Source organism: Gavialis gangeticus, unplaced genomic scaffold (genome assembly GCF_001723915.1).
Source record: "Gavialis gangeticus isolate Ggan-Ray unplaced genomic scaffold, GavGan_comp1, whole genome shotgun sequence".
Lineage (NCBI taxonomy): Eukaryota > Metazoa > Chordata > Crocodylia > Gavialidae > Gavialis > Gavialis gangeticus.
The window spans coordinates 8686612-8709983 of NW_017729003.1; the positions used below are offsets into that span (position 1 = coordinate 8686612).

The 23372-nt window shown below is 42.3% G+C and overlaps 1 protein-coding gene across 1 annotated transcript in view; it reads right to left on the reverse strand.

The window, feature by feature from the left end:
• OIT3 (oncoprotein induced transcript 3) overlaps nucleotides 1-23372 on the reverse strand; it is a 43761-nt gene that overhangs the window by 8075 nt on the left and 12314 nt on the right. Inside the window, exons 4-8 of the mRNA XM_019507791.1 lie at nucleotides 21426-21548; nucleotides 13698-13820; nucleotides 6707-6867; nucleotides 4759-5174; nucleotides 264-363 (exon numbers count right to left, since the gene is read on the reverse strand). Coding sequence (XP_019363336.1) covers nucleotides 264-363; nucleotides 4759-5174; nucleotides 6707-6867; nucleotides 13698-13820; nucleotides 21426-21548 — 923 coding nt within the window. The remainder of the gene's footprint in view (nucleotides 1-263; nucleotides 364-4758; nucleotides 5175-6706; nucleotides 6868-13697; nucleotides 13821-21425; nucleotides 21549-23372) is intronic.

The window sequence follows — 23372 nt, forward strand, 5'->3', positions numbered from 1 at the left end:
TGCACAATTGTCCAGGGCTTTTTTTTTTTTTTTTATTCTGTATGCTTAAGCGCCTGATCCAGGGGAATGAAAGAGACAAGATGGAAGACTAGACACGTCATTAATCTTTCCTGGGATAGGTCTTCCTATCCCTGGCTCCATGCTAATGCTGTGCTAATACCCTTACAGATAAAAAGATTCATGCCCCAAGGAGAAGTTCCCAGTCAGGCATGAACTGGCACAGTGTCTACCTGAGAAATACTTTGTTTTTGTTCTGAGCTCACCTTATTGTCTTTACCCACAAACTTAAACACAGGGACCTGGAAGTGCTTGGCAAGATGATCCTTTGACGTGTACTGTTTCACGGAGTCATCAGAAACACAGCTGAAGAAAACAGAGGGATAAGTTCTAATAGCTTTCACAGATGTGGAAAAAAAGGCATCCCAACACATTTAATTACAGCGAAGAAGGGAGGGTTTAGCTTTCTTGAGTTAGAATCCACATTATTTTCTCTTTGGCCACAACAGAACATTGAAAAATAAAGGAAAAAACCAACAGTGGCGACTGATAGCATCTCCAGACAAAGTGCATCTCTGCAGCAAAAAATCAGCAGCATACACATGACAAATAACATGCAGGGCCCTTAGCAGGAGGATTGCCAAAGAATTGCAATTTAGCTTATCCTCAGTTCACCTCTCTGGGCAGCCGAGTCTGCAATGGTTGATAGAACCTGTGCAGATCTGAGAGATGATTCACATTTTTTTATTTTTTTAAAAGAAAAATAATTTTAATGTTAAAGGAACATTGAAAAGAGAAAAATAATTTACTAGAAAAGGAAAAAATATTTTGTGCGTTACCCAGATAAATTAATAAATGAAAGACTTTTCAGCTCTAATTTTGTTTTTCCCCATTCTTATTTAAGCTTTTAGTTACTTTTTGCAATTTTTCAGCTTGAACTGTGAAATTACACTGATCAGGGTCATCCTGTCTTGTCAAATTCACAGTCAGATTTTCATGCCCTAGCATTAGCACAGTGTAGTGCTAATATACTGTATTAGTGCTCACAGCAATGCAAGGCAAGGGTCAATTGCTTCTGCTGAGCTTCAGTTTGGGGCCAGAACTAGGTTTTTAGAGCTAGATATAGAATTAACAAAAAAGAATGCTACATTTTTTGTTACTTAATAACAGTTATTAGTGATTATTGAAATGCCCTGTCCAGTTAAGAAGGCATGCACTCTATTCTGTTATAGTACTGCCGTACGACATCAATACAGCATATCTTTCCAGCAAGCTAACCACAGGAACATGGACTTTGCATGTTATAAAATAAGCAGAGGTGGAAAGAAGTGGAGGTGGAAAAGGTGGAGAGGATAGAGTAACAGAACATGAAATGCTGTAGCTTTACTTTGGAAGTAATCTTTAACAGAAAACTTCCATAAGAAATATTTAATGATATATTTAATATATCAAAAAGGAAAATGAGCCTTATATTTAATTCTGGTTTTTCTGGAATGCTCATTTAAAAACTTTGAATTTAGCCAATTAAATTCCTGCAGAAAGTTGCTAACCTTACTGGAATAAACTGGATACAGGAAGGTATACTGTATGGTTGAGCTGTGTGTTGGAATGATCTATTGTATGCGACTAAGGCAAAGAAGAAAAACAGGAAAATAGATAATAGTAATAGTAATTGTAGTAATAAAACAACAACATTAATCATAAGAATAAAACTACTATTACTAAAAAAATCAGTGTTATATAATTCAACGGTTAGTGATTTCTCTGGCTTCTTCTCAGCAAGTAGAGGTCATGTTCTGAGGGTGTTCCCTACTTGTAATGCAGAATACCTGAACAGGAATTCAGTTTATAACTCCTAGAACGGCCCAAGAGGCTAATATAAAGAGGTATCCAAGGGGAATTTATAAATAATGTACATCTGGAAAAAGCAACATTCAAATGTCCCCAAGGGCAAACTTCAGATGCCACTGGATTGTTTTATCATGAGATCACCTTTAAAGGCACAGCTCCTGACTGATTCATTTCCCGTTTTAAGAATTTTTCTTCCAATGAGGGCTGAACTCAGAAGCCACATGCTCAACTCCGTGGCATTTCTCTGTTGTATGCAAGTATTATCATCATTTGTGAATGCTTCATCTAAACATTCCCAACTGTATCAGTGGCCAGGACCGAACTGATTTTGAAGAAAACAGGAACACTGAAATGAGGAAAGGGGGGCACGCAGAACCCCTGCTACCAAAACAGCTCAGCCACAGCTTGAAGCATCTCTACATTCAAACTGGGTGACAGTACCATTAATGCCCTCCAGCACAAAAATACACTATAGGACTAGATAGACCTCTTGGGCCATCCAATTCCAGTTGTCTACTTAACGACATCATATAATTCCTCTAAATTCTCTCACCCCATCTCTGCCCATCTTTGCAATATAGGTTAACCTGTTGATACACTAACAACTGGAATGACCTGTCTTCCCCAACAAACAGTACTGGGGACACAAAGGGAATGGGGATATACCCATAACACATGGCATGGAGGGACAATAGGAGACACTATCATAGAGGAGGGAAAAAATGGGGCAGACACAGCCCCTTCTTGGAGGGGTGATGTTGGTACAAATTTTTGGGTGTATAAAGGTACACACCAAACTCCTAGCATGGGGGAGAGAACAGGGAATGCTTGAATGGGGCGAAGTACTGACAAACTGGGAAAGGGAATTTGGGGAGTTGCAAGGGGACTATGAAATGGGAAGGGATGGGACAGTGGCAACAGGGAGCGTGTAGGGTGGATGGGAGGAATGCAAAGAGTCTCTGGTGCACACTATGAACTTGACCTTTGGGAGTCATATAGACCACCTAGTTATAATGATAGTGCCACCTTTAAAGAAGAGGCCATTTACTGATTGAAATGGAATCACCTTAACATTGATAGTCTTGGTTAAATCAAGACCTCCCCCTGCTCCTTAAACATCCTAGAGCAGTGGTGTTCAACCTGCAATCTGCAGGCACATGTCATCAAGTCCATGGAGCTCCTCACAGGGACAGACATTTGGTGGTGGAGGAGCAATGCCAGCATTAATTGAGTCTCTGCTTTAGATATACGCATCCTTCAGGAGGGAGGCAATGCCTTTTCATTCTTCTGAGCAACCTCTCCCCTACTGCTATCACACTTAATCCCATATCCTTTCTGTGAAGTTTTAATGCCCTCTAGAGGATGCAAGTAACAGAGGGGTTTTTTGGTACCTCCGAACCAGGAGAAGAACAGCTTAGGTATCTCTGCATGATGTTGTTTTGCATCATGGGCTTCTGCTCAGTGTTTGCTTACGCAGCAAACCTGGATCCACTACACTCAGGTTACAAAAACAACTATTAAGGCAGATTTGAGACATTGCTGTGCAATTCTCCCTTCTCTACATTCAGCCCTTGCTCCTTGTACCTGAACTATTACCCACCACTTTCCATAATATTGAAAGTATAGGAAATAAAGGACTGTTTGCAAACCCAGGAACATGACTGCCTGCTCTTTGCAGGAGGCCTGACAAGTCATTTATTCCATTATGAATGGGAACAATAAAATAAAGAAACATACTAAAGTACACAAGTCAGAACAGAGGTGACTAGTGTGGGAGGACTACAAATTGTTATAGTAATACTCATTTATGTTAGACTGAGGTGAAAATGCATTTATTTGGGTAATGCATACACAGGACCTTCCTGTTTGCTTTAAAAAAATCTGTCTGTGGAACTTTTGTCTCAGTAGCTCTTGTGGCGGACAGTTTAACCTAGCAGCTGAACAATGTTGCATAAACCTCTGCTCACCTTGCCAGCTAATAGACAGTCAGTAAACTGGACTCAGCTAATTAGAGTCCCTGAATGTGCGTAACCTGATTCTACATTATGGCATCAATGTTTCACCACATTGTTAGGCAATGCCAAAGTGCAGACATATGGAGGTAACTCCACAACATGACATCCATCATGTCAGCACCAAACTTATTCTAAAAGGTCAAGACAGGTAAAAACTGGAACCATCTTATGTAATGTGTTAGAACAAAAGCCAAATTATTTCAAACCTATTTCATAAAATCATTATTACATGTCTTTTTAGAGATCTCTTAGATCAGTTCAAAAGCTTCTGTTTAACATATCCTGGAGAAAACACCCCATAACAATTACCAGAAAATGATCCCCAAATTAAGTGACAAGTAACAACCTGTTTCTCTAGTGCCAGAGCACTAGATGGTGGGTGCAAGATTTAAATGATCTATGCACAACTCATATCAATTCCAACCTTGGAAAATCCTTTGGCTTACATGGTAAAAATGGCTGCAAATGGAATGTAAAAGAGGTTTGATTCCAGCTTTGGCTGCAGCAATGAGCATGCTTCACAGAGTAAATCCAGCCATAGAGATTTCTGCCAATTGATTAAATACTCTTTGGTGTTTGCCAGCCTGCTGGCAGACAAGAAGGGTCAAAGTGGCTTTCTACAGGAGCCAAAGTTAATTATCCATCATGATAGTTAGGGAGACAGGTGTTCTATGTTGGCTAGTTTACCATCAGTCACTTACAATTTCCCTCTCTTTGGTCCCTCCAGAGCCTTTTTTATGAGGTGAGCACTTTTACTGACAGCAATAACTCTGAACCATCACTCTAGATTTTATCTGACAGTCAGCCACCTGTGGAAAAGTGAATGCCATGGGAGACCCAGGTGGTCCTGGGCCTAATGTAAGACTTACAATAGAGGTACACCTATGTCACTTACCCATCTTGAATTAAGTAGTACTTCAAGATCTCATCAATTTTTGATGTAGGGGTAGCAAAGCAGCTCTCTACAAGCATCTCCAGTCCATTCACATGTACTAAGGGCTCAATCCCAAAATACAGTGAATCTCGAAGCTTCAGGGTAGGGAGAGCATCCCTGTAGGGCTCATCAAAGTCTTTGTTTTTGAAGATCTCAAGGGTGAAGGGAAAGATGCCCCGGTTGCGGCTCATGATTTCCAGTGGGGAATTCTTGAGATTGGGGACATAGCCCTCAGAGATGGTGTACCGGCGGGGAAACTCACAGGTCACAGGAATCAGCAGCTTGCTGGTGCGGATGATGATGTCCCCATTACTGCCAGGCATCTGCTTTGGCAAGCCAGTCACCAGATTGGTAGCAATGATTTTATCATTTACCACCTGCAGCAGCGCAAAGTCAAAGGTTGGGGGTGAGGAAATCATCACAATACTAAGCAACTGGACTTCAACAAAACAGGACCCTTTATCTATGACTCTGGGCATGTGCCAGAATCTGAGCTTCTCTTGCTGTTCTAAAGGTAGACAAAGCATGACCAATAAAATTACACACTGTCACCTCTACTATAATCGAGGAGTACAACAATCAATTTTGATCCAAATGTTATGTTGGGACATGTAGTCTCTGTGGGCTGCAGTTCTGTATTAAAGATTTGTGCAGCATAATCTACTGCACTATTCACATTCCATTAAGTGGAGCCTTCTGGCTCTTGAAAAGTTGCCAGTTCAGCCTTCAACAAACATAATACGGGCACTGCTTCCGTATTCCATTCCGACTATATTCAGTGAACAGGGTCAACTGCTAGATGACAGGGGATAAATCTGTCCTTTTACCTCAAGGACCAAAGCTAAGGTCCTATATGAATTAAACAGCCTCTGCTCAATCCTCAATATTTAGAAATACACATTACTAGGATTGAGCCAGCAATAGGTGTAGGACAAAGTCTCACAGACCACTTATAGCAGCCTTTCCTGCCTTGGGTTGAGCTCATTTCCTTCAAAGCAGAGAAGAGGCTCTTACTGCAGATACAATGAAATAACTTATGGCTAAAATCCCTCAAAAAGGCCCACTCCTTTCAGAAATAGGCTTTGGACTATTTCAAGAAAAAATATTCACGCAAAAATTAAAATTGGCAATTTGGAAGATGGCCCCCAGCAGCATCATTCATCTATGCATTACTGAGTTGCAATCTCTCCCCTCTGAATTCTCCAATATGATTACTTAATTTCAGCCTAATATATCATTCGATTCATGTCCTGTTTCCTCTTTTTCTGACCTGACAGCACTGTAGAAATAGAATTGTTTTCTACCCTTCCTTACTTTACAGTGCCATCTCTAGCCACCAAGGTGGTAATAAGGGTTTCAGATGAAGGCATCCCATCCTTGGAGAAAGGATTGTGTCTGCCTTGAGGGCCTAAGGTATGTTCAGATGGATGAAAAGTTGAGTGGAAGCATACACATGAATACACAAATTCATACTTGTACAAGCATATGAGATACACATGAAACCAGCATCTTTTTCATTTCTTCTCCATATGGAACATTAGGACTTTGTATTAAGCTAATAAAAAGGGCATTATGAAGTTATGAATCAGACTGACTGATGGAGTTCCCATCTGTGCAATAAAAAACTTCATGAAGGACAACTAACTGGATGCCTGAACAGCTCAGTCCATTCAGACAGTTTCATACCTCACATAAAACACCAATGGTGAGAAGGGGGCTAATGTACATTTAAGGCTTGATCCTGCAGCCCTTCCTCATATACACTGTCCAGTGACTACAGCAGACTCCGTTTATGTTAAGGCCTGCAGGATTGGGTGTACAATACCTTCTAATGAAGTGGTGCAAACTATATCCCTCAACTGAGCCCTTATTTGTCCTTTATGTATAGGTAGACCATGATGATACATACATCTACAACAGTGCCACAGGACTTTAAGGAGAAGTTGATGTTGACATGAGTACCGTTGGATACTCCTTTACAGGAAGCATTGATGAGGGAAAGATCCAGTCCTCCAACAAAATCCTTGGGGATGCTCACCTCAATGGCGCTAGACTTGCACAGCACAGGAACTGCAAGAAAAAGCCACCAAGAATAATGATCATTACTGAATATTATTAGCAAGAAAGAAAGGAAGATCCTAGGCTGCATTTGTACAAGCCTGTGCTTTACTTCCATGTCCACTGTTCCCAGATGCAGTTTTACAAGTCTAAAACTGTCTTGTTTGATTTATCAGTGAAATGGTCAAATTTCATCTTTTTAGATTCTCCTCAAAGCTCTTTATCTTATTTGCAGTGGCAAACTGGCACCCAGAAACCAAAGGGCTGCACATTATGTGCATAAACTAAAAATTCTGGCATCCAGTCATGACTTTTGAACTTTTGTAGACTTAGGATTACAGAATGCTAGGGAGAGCTCTTCCAAGTATGACTAAGGACTTTCCAGGGAAGTTAGTACCCAGTAAGGGATACTACTCTCAGTACCCATTAAGAGGTATTTGTGTGATACTTTGAAAATTGGGAAAGTAATCTTGTACTTAGTGCAATCTAAGACTGCCCACATGAAGAAGTAGTGCATCTTTCAGCCCAGCAAATCCATCCACACTGAAATCCATGTTGCTAGAATTAGACCATTACCAACAACCAAACTAGCTAAGTTAAAGCTAACATGGATATCTCTACAGCACACAGCAGTCTGTCATGTAGACATATTTAGTAGTAGTAGTATTTTTACTTCTATTTTATGACAGGGTGTTTTTAAATAGAGCACGATGGCTCTTTCCACTTCTGTTTCCCTCACCCTAAACTTCCCTTTGCTCCAACCCATAACTACCTTCAATTTCCTCTATAGCAATGGTTCTCGACCTTTTTTGTACCAGGACCCATTTGTAAACATTGACGGCCAGTCCTGACCCCATACCCATTACTCTTGACCCACTGCCCCCTGTTCCCAGGCCCCAACTCTCAGTGTGTGTGTGTGGGGGGGGGGGGCATGGGGGCCCCCAAGCAGCCCGTTGCAGGCTGGAACTCTGTCAGCTTGCAAGGAAAAAGCCATGGTTTCCCACATTTTTCTCCTTTAAAGGAGACTACATTTTTAAAGTTTGTTGATCCATTTTTAAAGTTTGTTCTCAACCCTTTCATATATTCTTGTGGTCCAGTTTAGGGTTGCTACCCTTGGGTTGAGAAACACTGCTCTATGGCACACTGGAATCAAGTAGCTCAAACAACTTTCATGCTGGTCGGGCCAGCTAAAAAAGAGAAAATTTAGGAGAACAGGTTATTTTTATGGAAGGGTCTCAATTGGTTTCTTTTTCATATTACATGTGTTTACTGAAGACCTGAATGATACAATTAGCTCCACAACATTCAGGAACCCCTCCTGCCCTCTATGTACTGTATTTACCTGAATCTAAGATGACCCTGAATTTAAGATGATCTCCAAATAATTAGATTTTATACCTGGAAAATTTATAAATTTGCTATACTTTTCTAGGTATAGAATCTAACTATTGGAGGGCTGTCTTTAATTCATCCCCCCTGCCCCTCCTCCCCTCCCTGGCCCTACTGCTTCAAGGGGGCAGGCAGTGGAGGGTCACATGGTATAGGGAGGTCAAACATCTTGCCTGCTCCTTTTGCCTGCCCACCTGCCACTTCTACACCCTGCCTCCTCCCTGCAGGCCCCCCACTTCCCCCTCAGCCTCTGCTCCTCGCATCCTGCCCCTCTTACCCTTGCTCTACTCCAGCAAGCTCTGCCCCTGTTCTAGCTTGGGGCACAGAGCATAGCCCCAGCCCAGCCCCTGTAGAAGCCATGCAAACTGTGTGTCATTGCTACAGGATGAGGCTGGGGCACACATACACTACTGCCCTCACCTTTAATTCTAAGATGAGGGGGCTTTCCACCATGTTAAATAGGTAAACAGACCTCATCTTAGAATTGAGTATATACAGTAATTGACATGGATTTTGTCAGAATCCAAGAAGAAACATTCCTTAACAATCTATACAAGTCTTTATGCAATATCCAGAATGTGTCGTGACAAGCATTGGAAGGATGCACAATTAGCTCTCTACAGGTGTCCAGCCCCAATGGATGTATGCATCAATACTTAAATGTTGTAAACTTGGCAACAGTGAGTCAGCTCATTCTGCCTAAATCCAGTGGAAACATCAGGGATGTCAACTTTACTTTTCAGAGCACTAAAAAGTTCCCTATGAAAGGAAAACCTTGGAAAAAGAAGCAGAGATTGGTCAGGGAGAAATGGAGGATGAGACCTTACTTAGATGATTTCAATAAAAATAACTGAAATATATATAGTAAACATAAGGAAACCACTCTGCACCTGGATGGATTTAGGAGGAAGCTTTCTGGTTTTTACTCATTGATCAGATTTTGTCACTTAGGCAGAAAACTAACACTTATGAATTACTGTTGGAGGAAAAACCTTGGATTTAAATACCAGGAGAAAGCATTTAACAATCTCAAAAAATAGATAAAAATGTTCCCTAAACTTCAAACTCCACACTATTTATCTCCTTTTAATGCCAAGCTTATTAATTTGAAGATGAGGAATTCTTGCAACAAGCATCACTAAAGTGTAATTTCTGTCCACAATTCCATTATAGAAACTGAAGTGCTTTGAATACCCAATGCACCACTGTAGGGAAAAGTTTTATTAAACTCTTAATTTTTGATGTGTCATATTGAACAATAATCAATATTCTAAGGGCAGGGTGCTCTTACTGACATCACCAAGGATGCTTTTGAGACAGAAACAGATATTTAAAGAAAAATGAACTGTCTTAACTTCTGCTCTGTTAGAAATGTGAGGAGAAAAATAATCAATGTGTGTCAAACAGCAAAAGACAAAACTAGAAAGGAAGATAAATGTTTTTTCAAGCTTCTAAAGGAGCATTGTGAAACTATTTCCAATAATGACTGGCAGGAAGATAACCCTGTGTAGAGGAATTGATTTGTTCAGCCCTGATTTAGGCCTTCTATAAACACTTTCAAGTAATCCTTTGATAAATGAAGAAGCCTTATACTTCAAAGGATAGGTCTGATTCCAGATAATTTGGATCTAAATTGAAGTTCTCCAAAGTTCAGAGGAGTTTGGACCCATGATTTTAGTTTAGATCATATGTCTGTAAATGTCTTTAAGACTGAAATAGGGAGGAGAGAGAAGATGGTAATTACTGATACTTGAATTTTGGGCTGGGGCCTATGGAGTTTTCTCTGCCTTCTATGAAATGTGAGAGCAAAAGAAACACATCCAGGCAGACTTAAAACTAAAACAGGTTTCTCTCCACAGAATAAACCTCTGTCTGAATTATCTCTCAATCTAAAATACCTCATCACCTACAGGTAAACAACTGAAAAATATCAATGGTAATAACTCTTCTTGAGCACCCTGCAAATAACACAACAAATTTCAAAGAAATTTATGGGGCAGATCTTAGATAAGAAACATCTTAATATTGGGAATGCTGGTTAAATTCCAACAGAAATGACAATTCTTCACACTAGTATAGATGACCACTGGTATCTTCAGCACTTGCATCATGTGACTCAGTTCAGACTAGGTCTAATATACAGTGTTCATGATGCTCGCTGCAGCTAGTGTGCTCCCAGTGTTGCTAAAATTGGCTGAGGTGAGAGGAGTTAGCAAGTGCAGACAATCTCTAACATTTCATTAGTGTAAGCAGTGCAGTATAGTGTTACACTGAAGTTACTCATGAACTGCAAGTTGCTGGCATTGATATGCCCAATAAAGACACATAATCTAAGGCAGAAGAAAATTCTCTCTCTTCTGGCCGGAGCAATTTTGCCCCAGTTTTATCCACTCAAGAAGCAGCTACAAAGTTCATTTTCCCAGCTTGTTGATTTGACCATGTCAACTGATCAATTTTTGATAATCCCTACTATTGGCTCCTCCTCCTCCATCACTTTACACACAAATGGGGAGTCAACCCAGCCAGTGTGATCTAGCACTGGGGACGGGAGTCAGCCCAGCTGGGCTGACTCCCCGCCCCCAGTGAAACATCAAAACAGCATCAAAACAGCCTTTCCGTTTCGACAGAATGGAACAACTGTTTCAAATCAAAATGAAATTCGATACAAAACGCTGTCCGTCAAACCATTGAAACTCAAGGTGAATCGGAACAGTGTTGTTTCGCACAGCCCTACTGACTAGTACCATTTTTATGCTCCTTTTGTAGCATCCTTTTGTTCCATGTCAATGTCAATCTGTATGTGACCAGTGACTAGGACAGAGGTCCATGACTGGGACCTTTCAGCCCTGCCACAATATGCAATATCCAATTTGAAATTCACTAGACACCAGCTTTATACATGAAAGAGAGGGGGAAAAAGCCTTTCAGTTTCAAACTACAGAAGAAATTCTATAAAACAGAAGGGATTTATTTTGTTTCTTTGGCACAAGTCCCCTTTTTTAAATGGCAGCTGTTGGAAAGGATTAATATTTGCTTTAAATTTATAGGTAATGTAGAGAAATATTGATATGATACAGGCAAACTGCTCCAGGTTACTCTGAAAGCCTTCTCTGTTAATTATATTGTCATAAACTTGATTAGATGTAATAAAATGTATTGGGCAGTTATAGGAAGGTTCTGTAATATATCAGCTTTTATTCACAAACCACTGCATGACACCATAAATTTGATGAAATGTAAAAGAACAAGCAATCTTGCTTTATAAGATGATGTATTCCAAACACCCCTTAGTATATCTGGCACTAATTAGCAATCTAAGAAAAGGCAGCAATGAGAGACTGTGCTTGAGCAGTGAGTCAGCTTGATATGGATGCAGTAGATTGGGAGGGAGATCTGCTTCAGCGCAGAGCAGAAATCTTATACCATTGCTGCTGCCTGTATGTGTTCATTGAATAAATACCAGACATCATTGTCACAGCTGAAAGTGTAGCATTATCCATAACTTTACTGTAAAACAATCAGAAAAAAATAGTGGTTCTTGACGTACAAAAGGCCCCACACCAGCCTTCTCTGTAGACTGCAAAAACATCAAGTGCCCTCACCAGTTTCAGCATGCTGGGAGAAGGATGCTATTACACCAACAAATACCCTGCATTAAAAGACTGTTAAAATTGCTGTGCTTGACTTTAACAGTCAAGCACAGAAAAGCCAGGAAATGTCAAAATGAAAGCTGCCTGTAGAAACATAACTCAACTCTCCTGGACTTCTCCATCTTGACAATCTTTAATTACATGATTATAGATTGTTGTTCCCTAAGGTCCCTGCCCCATTCAGTGCACCGGATGAATGGAAAGCCATTAATTCTTTTTATCCCCATCATTCAATGCATGGCCTGAGGCCTCATTTACTGTGTATCATCTAAACCCTCTGCTGAATAGCTACTTGTCTCATGGGCTTTTCTACAATACTCATCACTTAAGTATCCAAATGCTTCACACGCTGGAATGAATTCACCTTCGTAGCATACCCATGAGTGGAGGTTGTACTATTTCCATTTTACAGCTAATGAAGTGAAACACAGAGGGGATAAAGGCAAAATTGCCATCTGTCTTCCTATTCTGGGTGCCCATCTTGAGGCCCTCATGGCCTGCTTTTTCTGAGCGTTCAGCATATTTATTGAAGTTCATCTGGTCAAAGCAGAGCTCACACTGCACTGCATATTTGCAACACTGTCTGAAAAATCAGGTTAGGCATCCAGAAAAGAGAGCGCGCGCAACTCGTAGCCACCAAGAAATTTGTTTTAAGTGATTTGCCAAGCAACCAAGCAAGAATTCTGTGGCAGAGGTTGATCTAGAGGCTTGAACCATGGTGCCCCACTTTCTCTTCCTGTAAGCCCCAGCCTCGTTCCTTCCACACCTCCAACCTCTGCAATAAACGAGGCAGAGGTCATACAAACAACAGTCTCTATTACCAGACAACCCACATTCATCCCTAGAGCAGGTTCTGACAAGAGGAAGTCCCCCTTACCAAATATAAGCTCCCTGCTTCAAACAGTAGAGTGGCTAGAATTTCTCACAGTTTTACAAACATTTCATAAACATGGGGAGAAAGAACATATTTTCCCAAACAACATCCTTGGAAACGGCTGAACCATTTTAGATAAGAGCTTATCAATGTGTTGTTTTTTTTAAATCAGCCTGTGACAAGGAAATTTCCAGTTCAAACAGGTCAAGTCTGGCAAAATTACAAGGTACTGAATCAGGGTTTCATCATGTAAAACTACAAGTGCCACCATCAACGCTACTTATAATGTGACATGTATCCATTTGGATCTGGTCTGATCTAGTGCCTGTTGTTATAAAAGGGCTTTCCAGCACTTCCCAGTATTTCCAGTATTGGAAAATCTGTCCTGCAGCACAGAAGAAATACCATTAATCAGACTACAGCTGAGAGAAAAACACAGCAGAAGCCAGATAAGAGAGTTAGAAAAGAGCAATGCCAGAGAAAGTAACTCCATACAGATGTTACCCCAGTTACCCCAGACCTGTGAATGAGACATTTTTCAAACATCATCTTCTCTTTGTATTTACTGAAATTCTCTCTCTATCTATCTTGAGGGGGCTAAAAAAAGGAAGAATCCTTTCTTCCGTTATATGTTGCTTTGCTTTGACAGTCCAGTTGCGAGGGGCTCTTTGTACACGATTTCTTTTGCTCCTTTTAAATCCCTAGCCAGTTCTCCTGCTAGATGCTCGGCCTTCAATTGTTCTAAAACATGCTTGAAGGAATTAGTTAGCAGAGGTATTGCATGCAACTGTAACCCTTCCACAACATCCAAGACCCCTCTAAGGTGCCCTTTATTTCTGGTGGATTAAAGAGTGCTTTCCCATTATAGGAATATTACCCTGGGCTGGCCACAGTTTACAGGGCTCTCTAGGAAGTCATCCTTTTCTTACCTTGGCAGGTGTGGTTGTCCTCCGATAGAACAAGTCCCCGTGGGCACTCACACTGATAGGTGTCCTCCACTGCAATACAGGTGTGGCTACAGCCTCCATTATTATTATGACATCCTTCAATTTCTAAGGAGAAAAAGAAAGATTAGCTGTACACCCTTGCTTTTCGGAGACAAGAAGAGAATTATACAGGGTTTTCAATGACTTTTTGGAAACAGGAATCCTACTACGCTTACAGTAGGGAGCAGTGGTGGCAGCCTGGTTCCCTCCCCCACCCTTTTACTATCTCTGGCATACTGTATAAATACATCTATGAGAGTCTGGAACTACCCCACAAACATCTCAATAGGGTGGTAACATTGAGACATATTATAACCCATTTGGTATCTGTTTCATGGAAAACTGCTTCTGCAAACACACCTAGGACTGTAAGAAAAGTCTGGGATTGTAGGTGGAACTCAATCTTGGTAATAAGAAAAACCTTAAGCATAATTGGGCCTAACAGATCTCTGGATGCCAGTTTCAGGAAAAAAACAAGGATTGAATAGGCATGGAAAATAAACTAAATTGTCCCAACAGCTGGAGGTGACATACTAGCAGGGTGATGTTGCTAAGCCTCAGTTTATCATTCAAAATGAGTTTCTAGTTTATTTCTGGTTGCTGAGAAAGACTTGTAAATGTGACCATAGTGTATCCTACAGGGTCAAATTTATAAGAAAAAGAAACAGAAATTCAAGTCATTTAAAAAAAATCTAAACGTTAAGTGAATCTCATGACTTTGTATTTACAATATCAAAGGAATGTAAAGCTTTTCTTTGTTGGCTGGGGAGTTTCTTTTTTATTTTTTGACATAGGAAAAAGTATGTATTTTTCTCGAAGGTTGCTGTAAGAAATGGCTGAACTGTTTCAGTTGAAAGTTTGCAAAAACATTCAGTTTTAGGTCTATGGATGGCAAAGCACAATTCAGTCTGAAAATTTAGAGTTTGTCAAAGTTTGTCATAAGTAGCATCAGGGTGTTATAACAGAAAATGTTTGACAACCTTAATAATAGGTGTCACTACCTGTATTATTTTAATAAAATAGCAACACTAATTTAATCTAGTTAAATCTGTTAAGAGTATTCTTTTTTTAAAAAAATTATAGCTATAAAGGAGGCTTTTAAGTGAATCATATATTAGGATGGCTCTCAAACCATAGGGCATACCAATAAAAATAAAACCTATAGAATGGATTGTATATTACTCAATACATTCACCAATAAGTCTGTACCACACATGAAAACACCTGCCATTCAATGAGCTGATGTTAAATAGTGATATAGCAAAGGTCCTAAAGTTTAACCTCATCAATTTTAAGAGCACCAGAAACAAATAATCTTCCAGACAGAAAGATATTCTAGATCTTTCCAGAAAAGTGCAGTGCTCATGAATAAGAATGACCAAAAAGCATGGTGAATGCAGTGTTAGGTATGGAACTGACAGAAGTGCAGCCCATGGGATACAATATAATCTCTACATCAAAGTCAGCATTAAAATACAAATTTCTACCTTGGGAGCCACATGCATAGCAGCTCTTCCTCATGTAGTAGCTGCAAGTGCAGTCATCTAGAGAAGAAATCTATTTTCCAATGGATTGAAGAGGAGACTTGCACAAAGGTAAAATAACTGAGATTTTGGGGAAAGGAATCATAGAATACAGATTTCAGGTCACAAGAATTAAAAAGAACAGCCATCCTGGTTCAAATTCAGCTGAAGGTAAAATCTATAATGATACATATGTGGTTGGTAAGTTGAAAGGTGTCCATGCAAATTTGCACTAAGGAGAATACCCACGATCATCACCTTGCAAATCTCAAAAGGGCTTTCACCCATCAAGGACTCTCCTCCAGAAAGATAGATCATACTTTTGAAAGAACCATCCAGATACCATGTGAAGAATTGCTGCAGTACAAAAAGAAAATCCTAACAAATCGCACACCACATGACATACCATCCTTTCCTGGAACCTATATGGAAAATTGTCAAACAATTCCAACCCATACTAGAAGACGACCCCATTTTCAAAGAGATCTTTCCAGAACCACCCATCCTAGCTTTTAAGCAATCACCAAGCCTTGCTAATCTCATCACCAGAAGCAAACTTCATATGGCCCAAAGCACACCGAATGGATCCAGACCATGCCAGGACAAAAAATGTAAAACCTGCCAACACATCTCTACCGCTCCCACAATAACTACATCCCACAACCATCACCATTCCTGGACGTTATACCTGCACCTCCAGAAATGTTATGCATCTCATCCAGTGCACTAAATACCTTGATGGAAAATGTGTAGAAGAAACCAAACCACTGCGTACCAGAATGAATGCACACTGGAAATTTATCAAAGACAAAAATACCCAATTACCTGTGGGTGCACACTTCTCACAAGACAACCACTCTCTCTCCAATCTCTCAGTTCTGATCCTCAAAGGGCATTTATAAAACACCTTTTGTAGACGAGCCTACGAACTTCACTTCATAAATCTACTGGATACAAAAAATCATGAACTAAATATAGACATTGGATTTATGGCACATTATAACCTGTGAACAGAAGAACACAGAACACCAGCAGACTGTCTATGCCTTAAGAAGGGTGTTTGTGCCCAAAAATTGCGAAAAAAATATTTTTTCAACTATTTAGTTGGTCTAATAAAAGACGTCACATCTACCCAAAGAATCCTGTCTGCCTATGTCCTTAGACCAACACAGCTACAACAAACAGTCCTTGCTGCAAGGCATTTTGTCTTCTCGCCTCCAGAAAAAAGCACCCCCACCCCTCCATGCTATAATTCAGGGGTAGGATTGCATGCCACCTTAAGTGCATGTCTTGGAATTAGGCAGAGCTGGATTCAGCTCCTCCCTGCAGGTAGAGCAGTCAGAGTTACTCACTCCAAATATGGAAGAGCTGCTGCTTCTTTCAGACACTGCAGGACAGCTGCTTCCTCTTCCCCCTCTATTCCAAACCCTTTAAAGCCTTGTCAGGAAGGACAGGCTAGAGCAGTGTGGGCAAAATATGGCCCAGGGGCAGGATCTAGCCCATGGTAGGTTCCTTGGTCCTGCCTAGCCAAGGCACCACCCGGCTGTGGTGCGTCCTGCTGCCCCCTGGGCATGCAGCAGGGTTGGGGTGGCTCCGTAGCTCAATTGCTTTTCTAGGCAGACTGGGTAGTGGCAGCTCCTTCTGGCTGCCACCCCCACTGCTTTTGGGCTCGCAGCAGTGGTGGGTACTGGCGCATGCAGCCTTGACCCCGCATGCCCCATGCCTGCTCCAGGCTTGCCTGTCCAGGCTGAGCAGTGGCATCGCGGGACAAACTGCTGCTCAGTACAGGGCAAAAGCAGGCCCTCCCCCTTGCCACCACCACTGCTTCCTGGTAGTCACCTGGAGCTCACGTGGGGCTGCCCTGTGTTTCTGTTGCATCACTGCTGCCTCTGGGCTGCCCCATGGGGCAGCAGTGGCAGTGCAGAGCAGATGCAGGGCAGCCCTGTGTGGATTTTGGATCGCTGCACTTGGAAGCACCAGTAGCTGAAGGGGGAGGGGCCACTTTTACCCTGTGTTGAGCAGCAGTTTCTCTCCCACACCGCTGTTGCTGAGCCTGGGCTGGTACCTCCTCTGGCCTCACCTGTCTGGGCTGAGCAGCAGCAGCAGCAGCAGCAGCAGCGGTGGTGCCAGGAAGAAACTGTTGCTCAGCACAGGGGTAGGTAGCCTGTCCCCCTTGCCACTGCTGGGCAGTTTTTGGTGCAGCCACCTGGGGCCTGCCACATCAGGCTGCCCTGTGGCTCTGTCACCACTGCCTCCAGGCTGCCCTGAATGGCAGTGGTGACAGTGCAGAGAAGACACAGGGTAGCCTAGAGGCAGTGGTGACAGAGCTGCAGGGCAGCCTGGTGTGGCATGGGCTCCAGGCAGCTGCACCAAAAACTGCCCAGCAGTGGCAAGTTGAACAGGCCACTTTTTCCCATGCTGAGCAATAGTTTCTGGCCAGCTGTTGCTGCCACTGCTCAGCCCAGACAGGTGACCCTGGAGCCAGCATGGAGCGCACGGGGTCAGGGCTGCATGCGTTGGTCCCCACCACTACTGCAGGGCTGGAGGCAGCAGTGGTGGCAGCCGGAAGGAGCCACCCCAGCCCCACTGCATGCCCGGGGCAGCAGGATACACCACAGCCAGGCGGTATGGAATGGGTGTGGGCCAAGCTGTTGGCAGTGGTGGGGAAGTGCAGCAGGGCATGCGGGCTATGTGTTGTTGCAGGGTGAGGGCAGGGGTAGGGGCTGACCAGCTCAGGGGGGCATGTTCGGGAGCTCCCATGAACACCCCATATACCCTCAAACCTTCCCCCCTGCAAACCCCACAACCACACCCTCCCCCACACACAATCAAACATCGCACCCACCCGCACCCACACTGACATGCCTCTGGGGGGGAGCCCTGCTCACTGCTACTTGTACACATCACACACACACTTAGCCACCCTCCCCCTCCACGCACCCACAACCCCACCACAAGCCCCATACTTACCCACCCATACCCCCCACGCCCCTCCATACCCCCCACATATACATGAGTAAGGCTTTAGTTTGAGCTATTATGCAATCATTTCTATGTATACAGCACAAACACACACACAAAATTTTCAGGACAATTTTTTTTAAATAAAATTAAAATATATTATTATGGATGTTTGATTTTTAATATATAATTTGTTTTTTCCCTATTCCAAGATGGCAAACCCCCTTCCCAAAAGGAGTACTTCCAGGGGCAAGGGGAGGGACTTCCAGTACCAAGATGGCAACCAGGGACAAGGCCACCCTTGCAGCCCTCAACAGCTCAGCAAAACTCGTTAAGCAACCCTCCAGCCAAAATAATTGCCCATCCCTGGGCTTGAACATGCCCCACCCACCTTAATCTATTGACAAGTTCCAAAGTTGGGAGTCTGCCCATTTGCCTGCTCCACACTTGCCCCCAGCAGACTCTCTCAGACACACCAGGGAACTTCTAGCTTTCAAGCATATTGGCGGATCCATTTGCCAGCATGTGCTCAGGGCCAGAAGCCCTATAGGTCTTCTGCTGCTGCCACCCCTCCATGACCTCACCCAGCAGGAGGAAGACAGGCAGGCAGAGAGCAAAGCAGGCTAGAAAAGAGCAAAGTACAGTCCTCAAGGAATCAGCAGACTAGGAGGTAGCAATTGGCCTCTGCAGAGTTCTCTGGTGAGATCTAGGGCAGTCAATTAAAAGTGGGAAGAGTCTGCAAGTGTGGGATGGAGGCTGCTGATTAATTCATGGGTGGATCTCTGTGGGTAATGCAGAGACAAATTTAGGGCCCCTATACCATCAGCTTTTCAGGTCCCTGTACCATCAGCTGTCTGGACTGAAGCATTGCCCTAATTTACCCATCAATAGCCAGCTGTTTGGGTAGCTATTAAAGCATAATCTTTAAGGTCGGTAGGCAAAGCCACAGTTAATGTATTTTCTTGAACATAACCTACACCTTTCCCCACAACCAGCTGATGGGAATTGGGGTGCATATTATATATGCAAAATGCAGCTCCCCACAGGTCTGGAAATTCGGTGGTGGAGGAGCGGCAGTAGCTCTTGGAGCAGAGCAATGCCAATTAATGCTGCCACCACTTCCCCACCACCAGATTTCCAGACCTGTGGTGAGCTCCGTTGGCAGGATGACACAGTCTTGCATGATGGATCAGATCAATGCATGGGGCAATCTGTACCTGGACCTGGCACCTTAGGTTGGACCCAGCATGTAGTCCTAGATCCAGATGCCAGATTGGACCACTATGCAGGATTAGTCCATGGCCAGATTGGACCTATGTGTGCACCAGCAGAAAGGGAGGGTTTGCAGGGCTGCTGCTTGGAAAAGAAGTGCAGAATTCCCATGCCCCCACAGCCAAAGAAAAGACCACCAATAGAGCAACCTGCAGCTGAACACTTAAGTTAAGGTGAGAACTTCTGTCTCAGTCTGTTTGCATAACCATGGAAGAGGAGTACTGGGAGACAAGAGGCTGGTTTCAGAAATGGCTGCTCATTGTGCTGCTGTGCATAGCCAGATGCCGTTAGGAAGGTTTCAGAGGAAGCCCTCCTTCCCCTTTTCATTAACTGTTGCTATTCAGTTACTTACCTAAGGTAAAACCTTTTTCTCATGTTACTTTTCAAAAGCATGGTATGCAATATATTCAGGGGTGAGTTATATGAGAGAAAATATGGTATCTCTGCTTCACAGGCTTCTCAGCAACATGCTTGGCACTACTGGATGGCTATAATCTGGTGATTCCTCATTCCTCTAATTATATAGGAGGCATAATTATTTTTTTTGATTATTTATTCATATTTATGCCCATTTAAAATATGGATTTTTGCCTGATGTTGACAGGTGATTGCAGCTGAAGGAGATGCCCCTAGATGTGTACCTATACTCTATATTATTTATATTACTTACTATAATGAGTGCCTAGCCCAATAATTCAGCATCAAATGCTGAACATAAATCAACCTAAAATCTAGCTGCCAAAGTAACTTAAGCAGAGACATGCCAAACAACTCCGAAACTAACTCTGGTTCAGACCACTCAGATGTTCCTGATATTCCCAGACTTGCATTCTACACCCATCTCAAAAAGTAGTCCCATCCCAGGCTATCACCACAGTCTTATGTTTGACCTATAATCTTACCTTGTTATAGGACCATCAACTAAATCCAACACTAATCCTATCTCCAGGGCAGCCCGCTAGCCCCAGTTCTACTGCTGACCCTGGGTTGCCATCCAAACCTCAACCCTAAGCTTGTTCTGTAGCAAGAAGAAACTAAATGTTAACTTTAGTTTAGGGCCATTTTTTGGCCTGTTCCTTGTGTAGATCACAGACTCCAACCTCAGCTCCCACCTTAGGCACCAACACTGACCAGGGCAACCAACAAAACTTCAGGCTAAACTCACAGTCCATCTTCAATTCTAGTTTGCCCACTGGACTTCAATCCATCATCTTGTACCATATTTTATCTCAGCCTGTATATTAGTGGTTCCAAACCTCTATCCTTCTTCAAGGCTACAAATGAATTCTGACATAAAAAACTTCTCTACTTACAAGCCTGACCCGTGTTTTGTCACATTACAGCAATGCAAGGTCAGATCAAACCCTGAAGCACAACCACATGTTTGGTAATCTCTGCAATCATGAAAGTTGCACATGTTCTCATTTGGAAAGAGAGGCTTGTTGATTCTACCTTCTTCAAAAATACCCCACAGTCCTACACACATGCCCCTTAAAACTGCCTTGCCCTTGGGTCATTCTTACATGGATACATATTCTGAACCACATACAGGTATTTTTGGTAATACTCCTTTCCTTTTCCCCTCACAGGATAACACTCATTCATATCTGCTAACAACTAGCAACACACCAGCATGTACACACACACACACAGTGGTTGAAAACAATAATGTAACTTCTTCATAACGCCCTTATGAAAGGGTTTCAGTAATAAAATTACTAATAGGTATTACAGTAACATGAATGAATTCCACACTAGCTCAAGATGCTAAGAAAAACAGTATTGTAAAGCTGTTACCTGTGCTAAAAACAATTTAATGGATGCAATTTTATGGAAGTACAGTATAACTGCAGAATACATTATTCAAAGTTCAAATGCCATGTTGGGGCCTTCATTCCCCTGCCTTCTAACTCACCTTCACATGTTTTGCCATCATTTCCCAGCACGCGCCCAATTCCACAGTCACAGCGGTAAGAATTCTTTAGGTTCACACAAAACTCACTGCAGCCTCCGTTCTTTTGTTCACATTCATTCTCGTCTGCAAGAAACAAACACTGTAATAACAGACGTTGTGCAATTTCTAGCGTCTGCTGCACAGGAGTTCTAGGAAGACACTGGATTTTGTTTTCTTGCCTCGCCTCGCCTCGCTTGAGCTGGTCAGGGCAACATGGGTCAATAACCTGTCACACGCTAGAGCTGCTAGCATCATTAGCCTTCCAGGTATACCTAGGGGCAAAAGAAGCTAGAACTGGACTTTTGGCTCTACTGGTTCAGACTTCTCATTGTGCTGCAAAGGTTTGATGTCACAAGAAAAAAGCATTACCTTACACAATCAGTTCAGTTGTAGTCCCCTAGAGAGAGCAGTAGTACAACACAAACTGACTAAGCGTCTGCACTGACATTTGGCGCCGTCTGCAATGAACTTTGGGTAAAACTCCAGGTCCATCTTGAAACTGAAATTAAATTTCAAGTTTTTCTTATTCAAATTAATTTACAAAAAAACACAGCTTGTGTTACATTTCTGATCTGACCATGTTAAATTCCAGATGACTTCCCCACAGCATCTATGCAGAATTTTTTTTAAGATGGGAAGGAAAAGGAGGAGGCACCTTTGAATTCCTTTACAGAGCCCTGAGAGGGCTGTCATTTCTTTTCCTTTTTGTGCTGAAGAGCTTTTCATTCATAGGGATATAATCTTTGTCTGCATATAATGAACACATCAAAAGGGAGAAAAATAATTACTGGCAGTGAGTCATGAGACTGATGATTTTTCTAAGTCAAGGCAAGATGAGGAGGTTATCAATCAGTTAGCCTTGGATTTCTTCTAAACAGCTTGCTAGTTATTTTTTACCAGCTGACAAACGCTAAAAATAAGAAAAACACATTTTTAAACACAGTAAAGAGAGATGAGCCTTTTAAGGCAATCCTCCACTAACTCCACACCATCAGATCTGAGCTGGTGGCATGCTCTTCTACAAGTGACATGAGCGTGATGTTCTCAGCTTCAGGAATGATCTGCAATCATACTTATATTTAGACATATTTAGGAGGGGGATTCAGGAGCCACAGTAATTGTCCCTCAACAGACCCTGTTACTGTAGGTCTGTGATTCCTCAAAACACTTTAATTTTATCTTGCAGTTACTCCTCTAGTTCTGGAAACCCATAGCAGAGACTCTTGCCTAGAGTCAAATTCCATGGAAGCCTTATAAGAAACAGATATTCCTTAACAGACTAAATTGGGAGAGCACTGAACTAACCTCAGTGGTGACTCAATCCAAGATTGAACCTAGGTCTCAAGAGATGAAACCCAAGAGTGTATTATTCATCACCGGGGAAGCCTGACCTCAGCAGGAAGACAAAATCCTGACTTTAACTCATACTTTCGTCTGCAAATGAACATATAGATTTTGAGGGATAAAAGAAGAATTTGAAGACAAGTGTTTGGAACTGGGATTCCTATGGTATGCTAAATGCTTAATGAACTGGATTAAAAAGTCATCTGAGTTCAGTGGTAGATAGGATTCCTTGGTGCTGCCTTGGATTGGATACTGACCAGTGACAAGGATGTAGGAATATGGTGAGTGACAGGAAATATGTAACTCACAGCGTTGGTTGGTCATGGAAGTGTTCTTTCAGATGCAGCATATTTGAGACTCTTGACTACTTGTGGTCATTAAACACCCCGGGGTCGTTATTGCAAATGTGGTAGTTTCAGTCCTTGTGTCCTGCCCCTGTTTGATGCCTGTGCGATGACAATCTGTCCTTTGACATCCTCTCCCCATACTTCCCACTAGCTACTGTTTTCTTCAGTTCCGCTACAAACAGCTCTTTGGCGTTACAATATGGAACCATATTCTGCT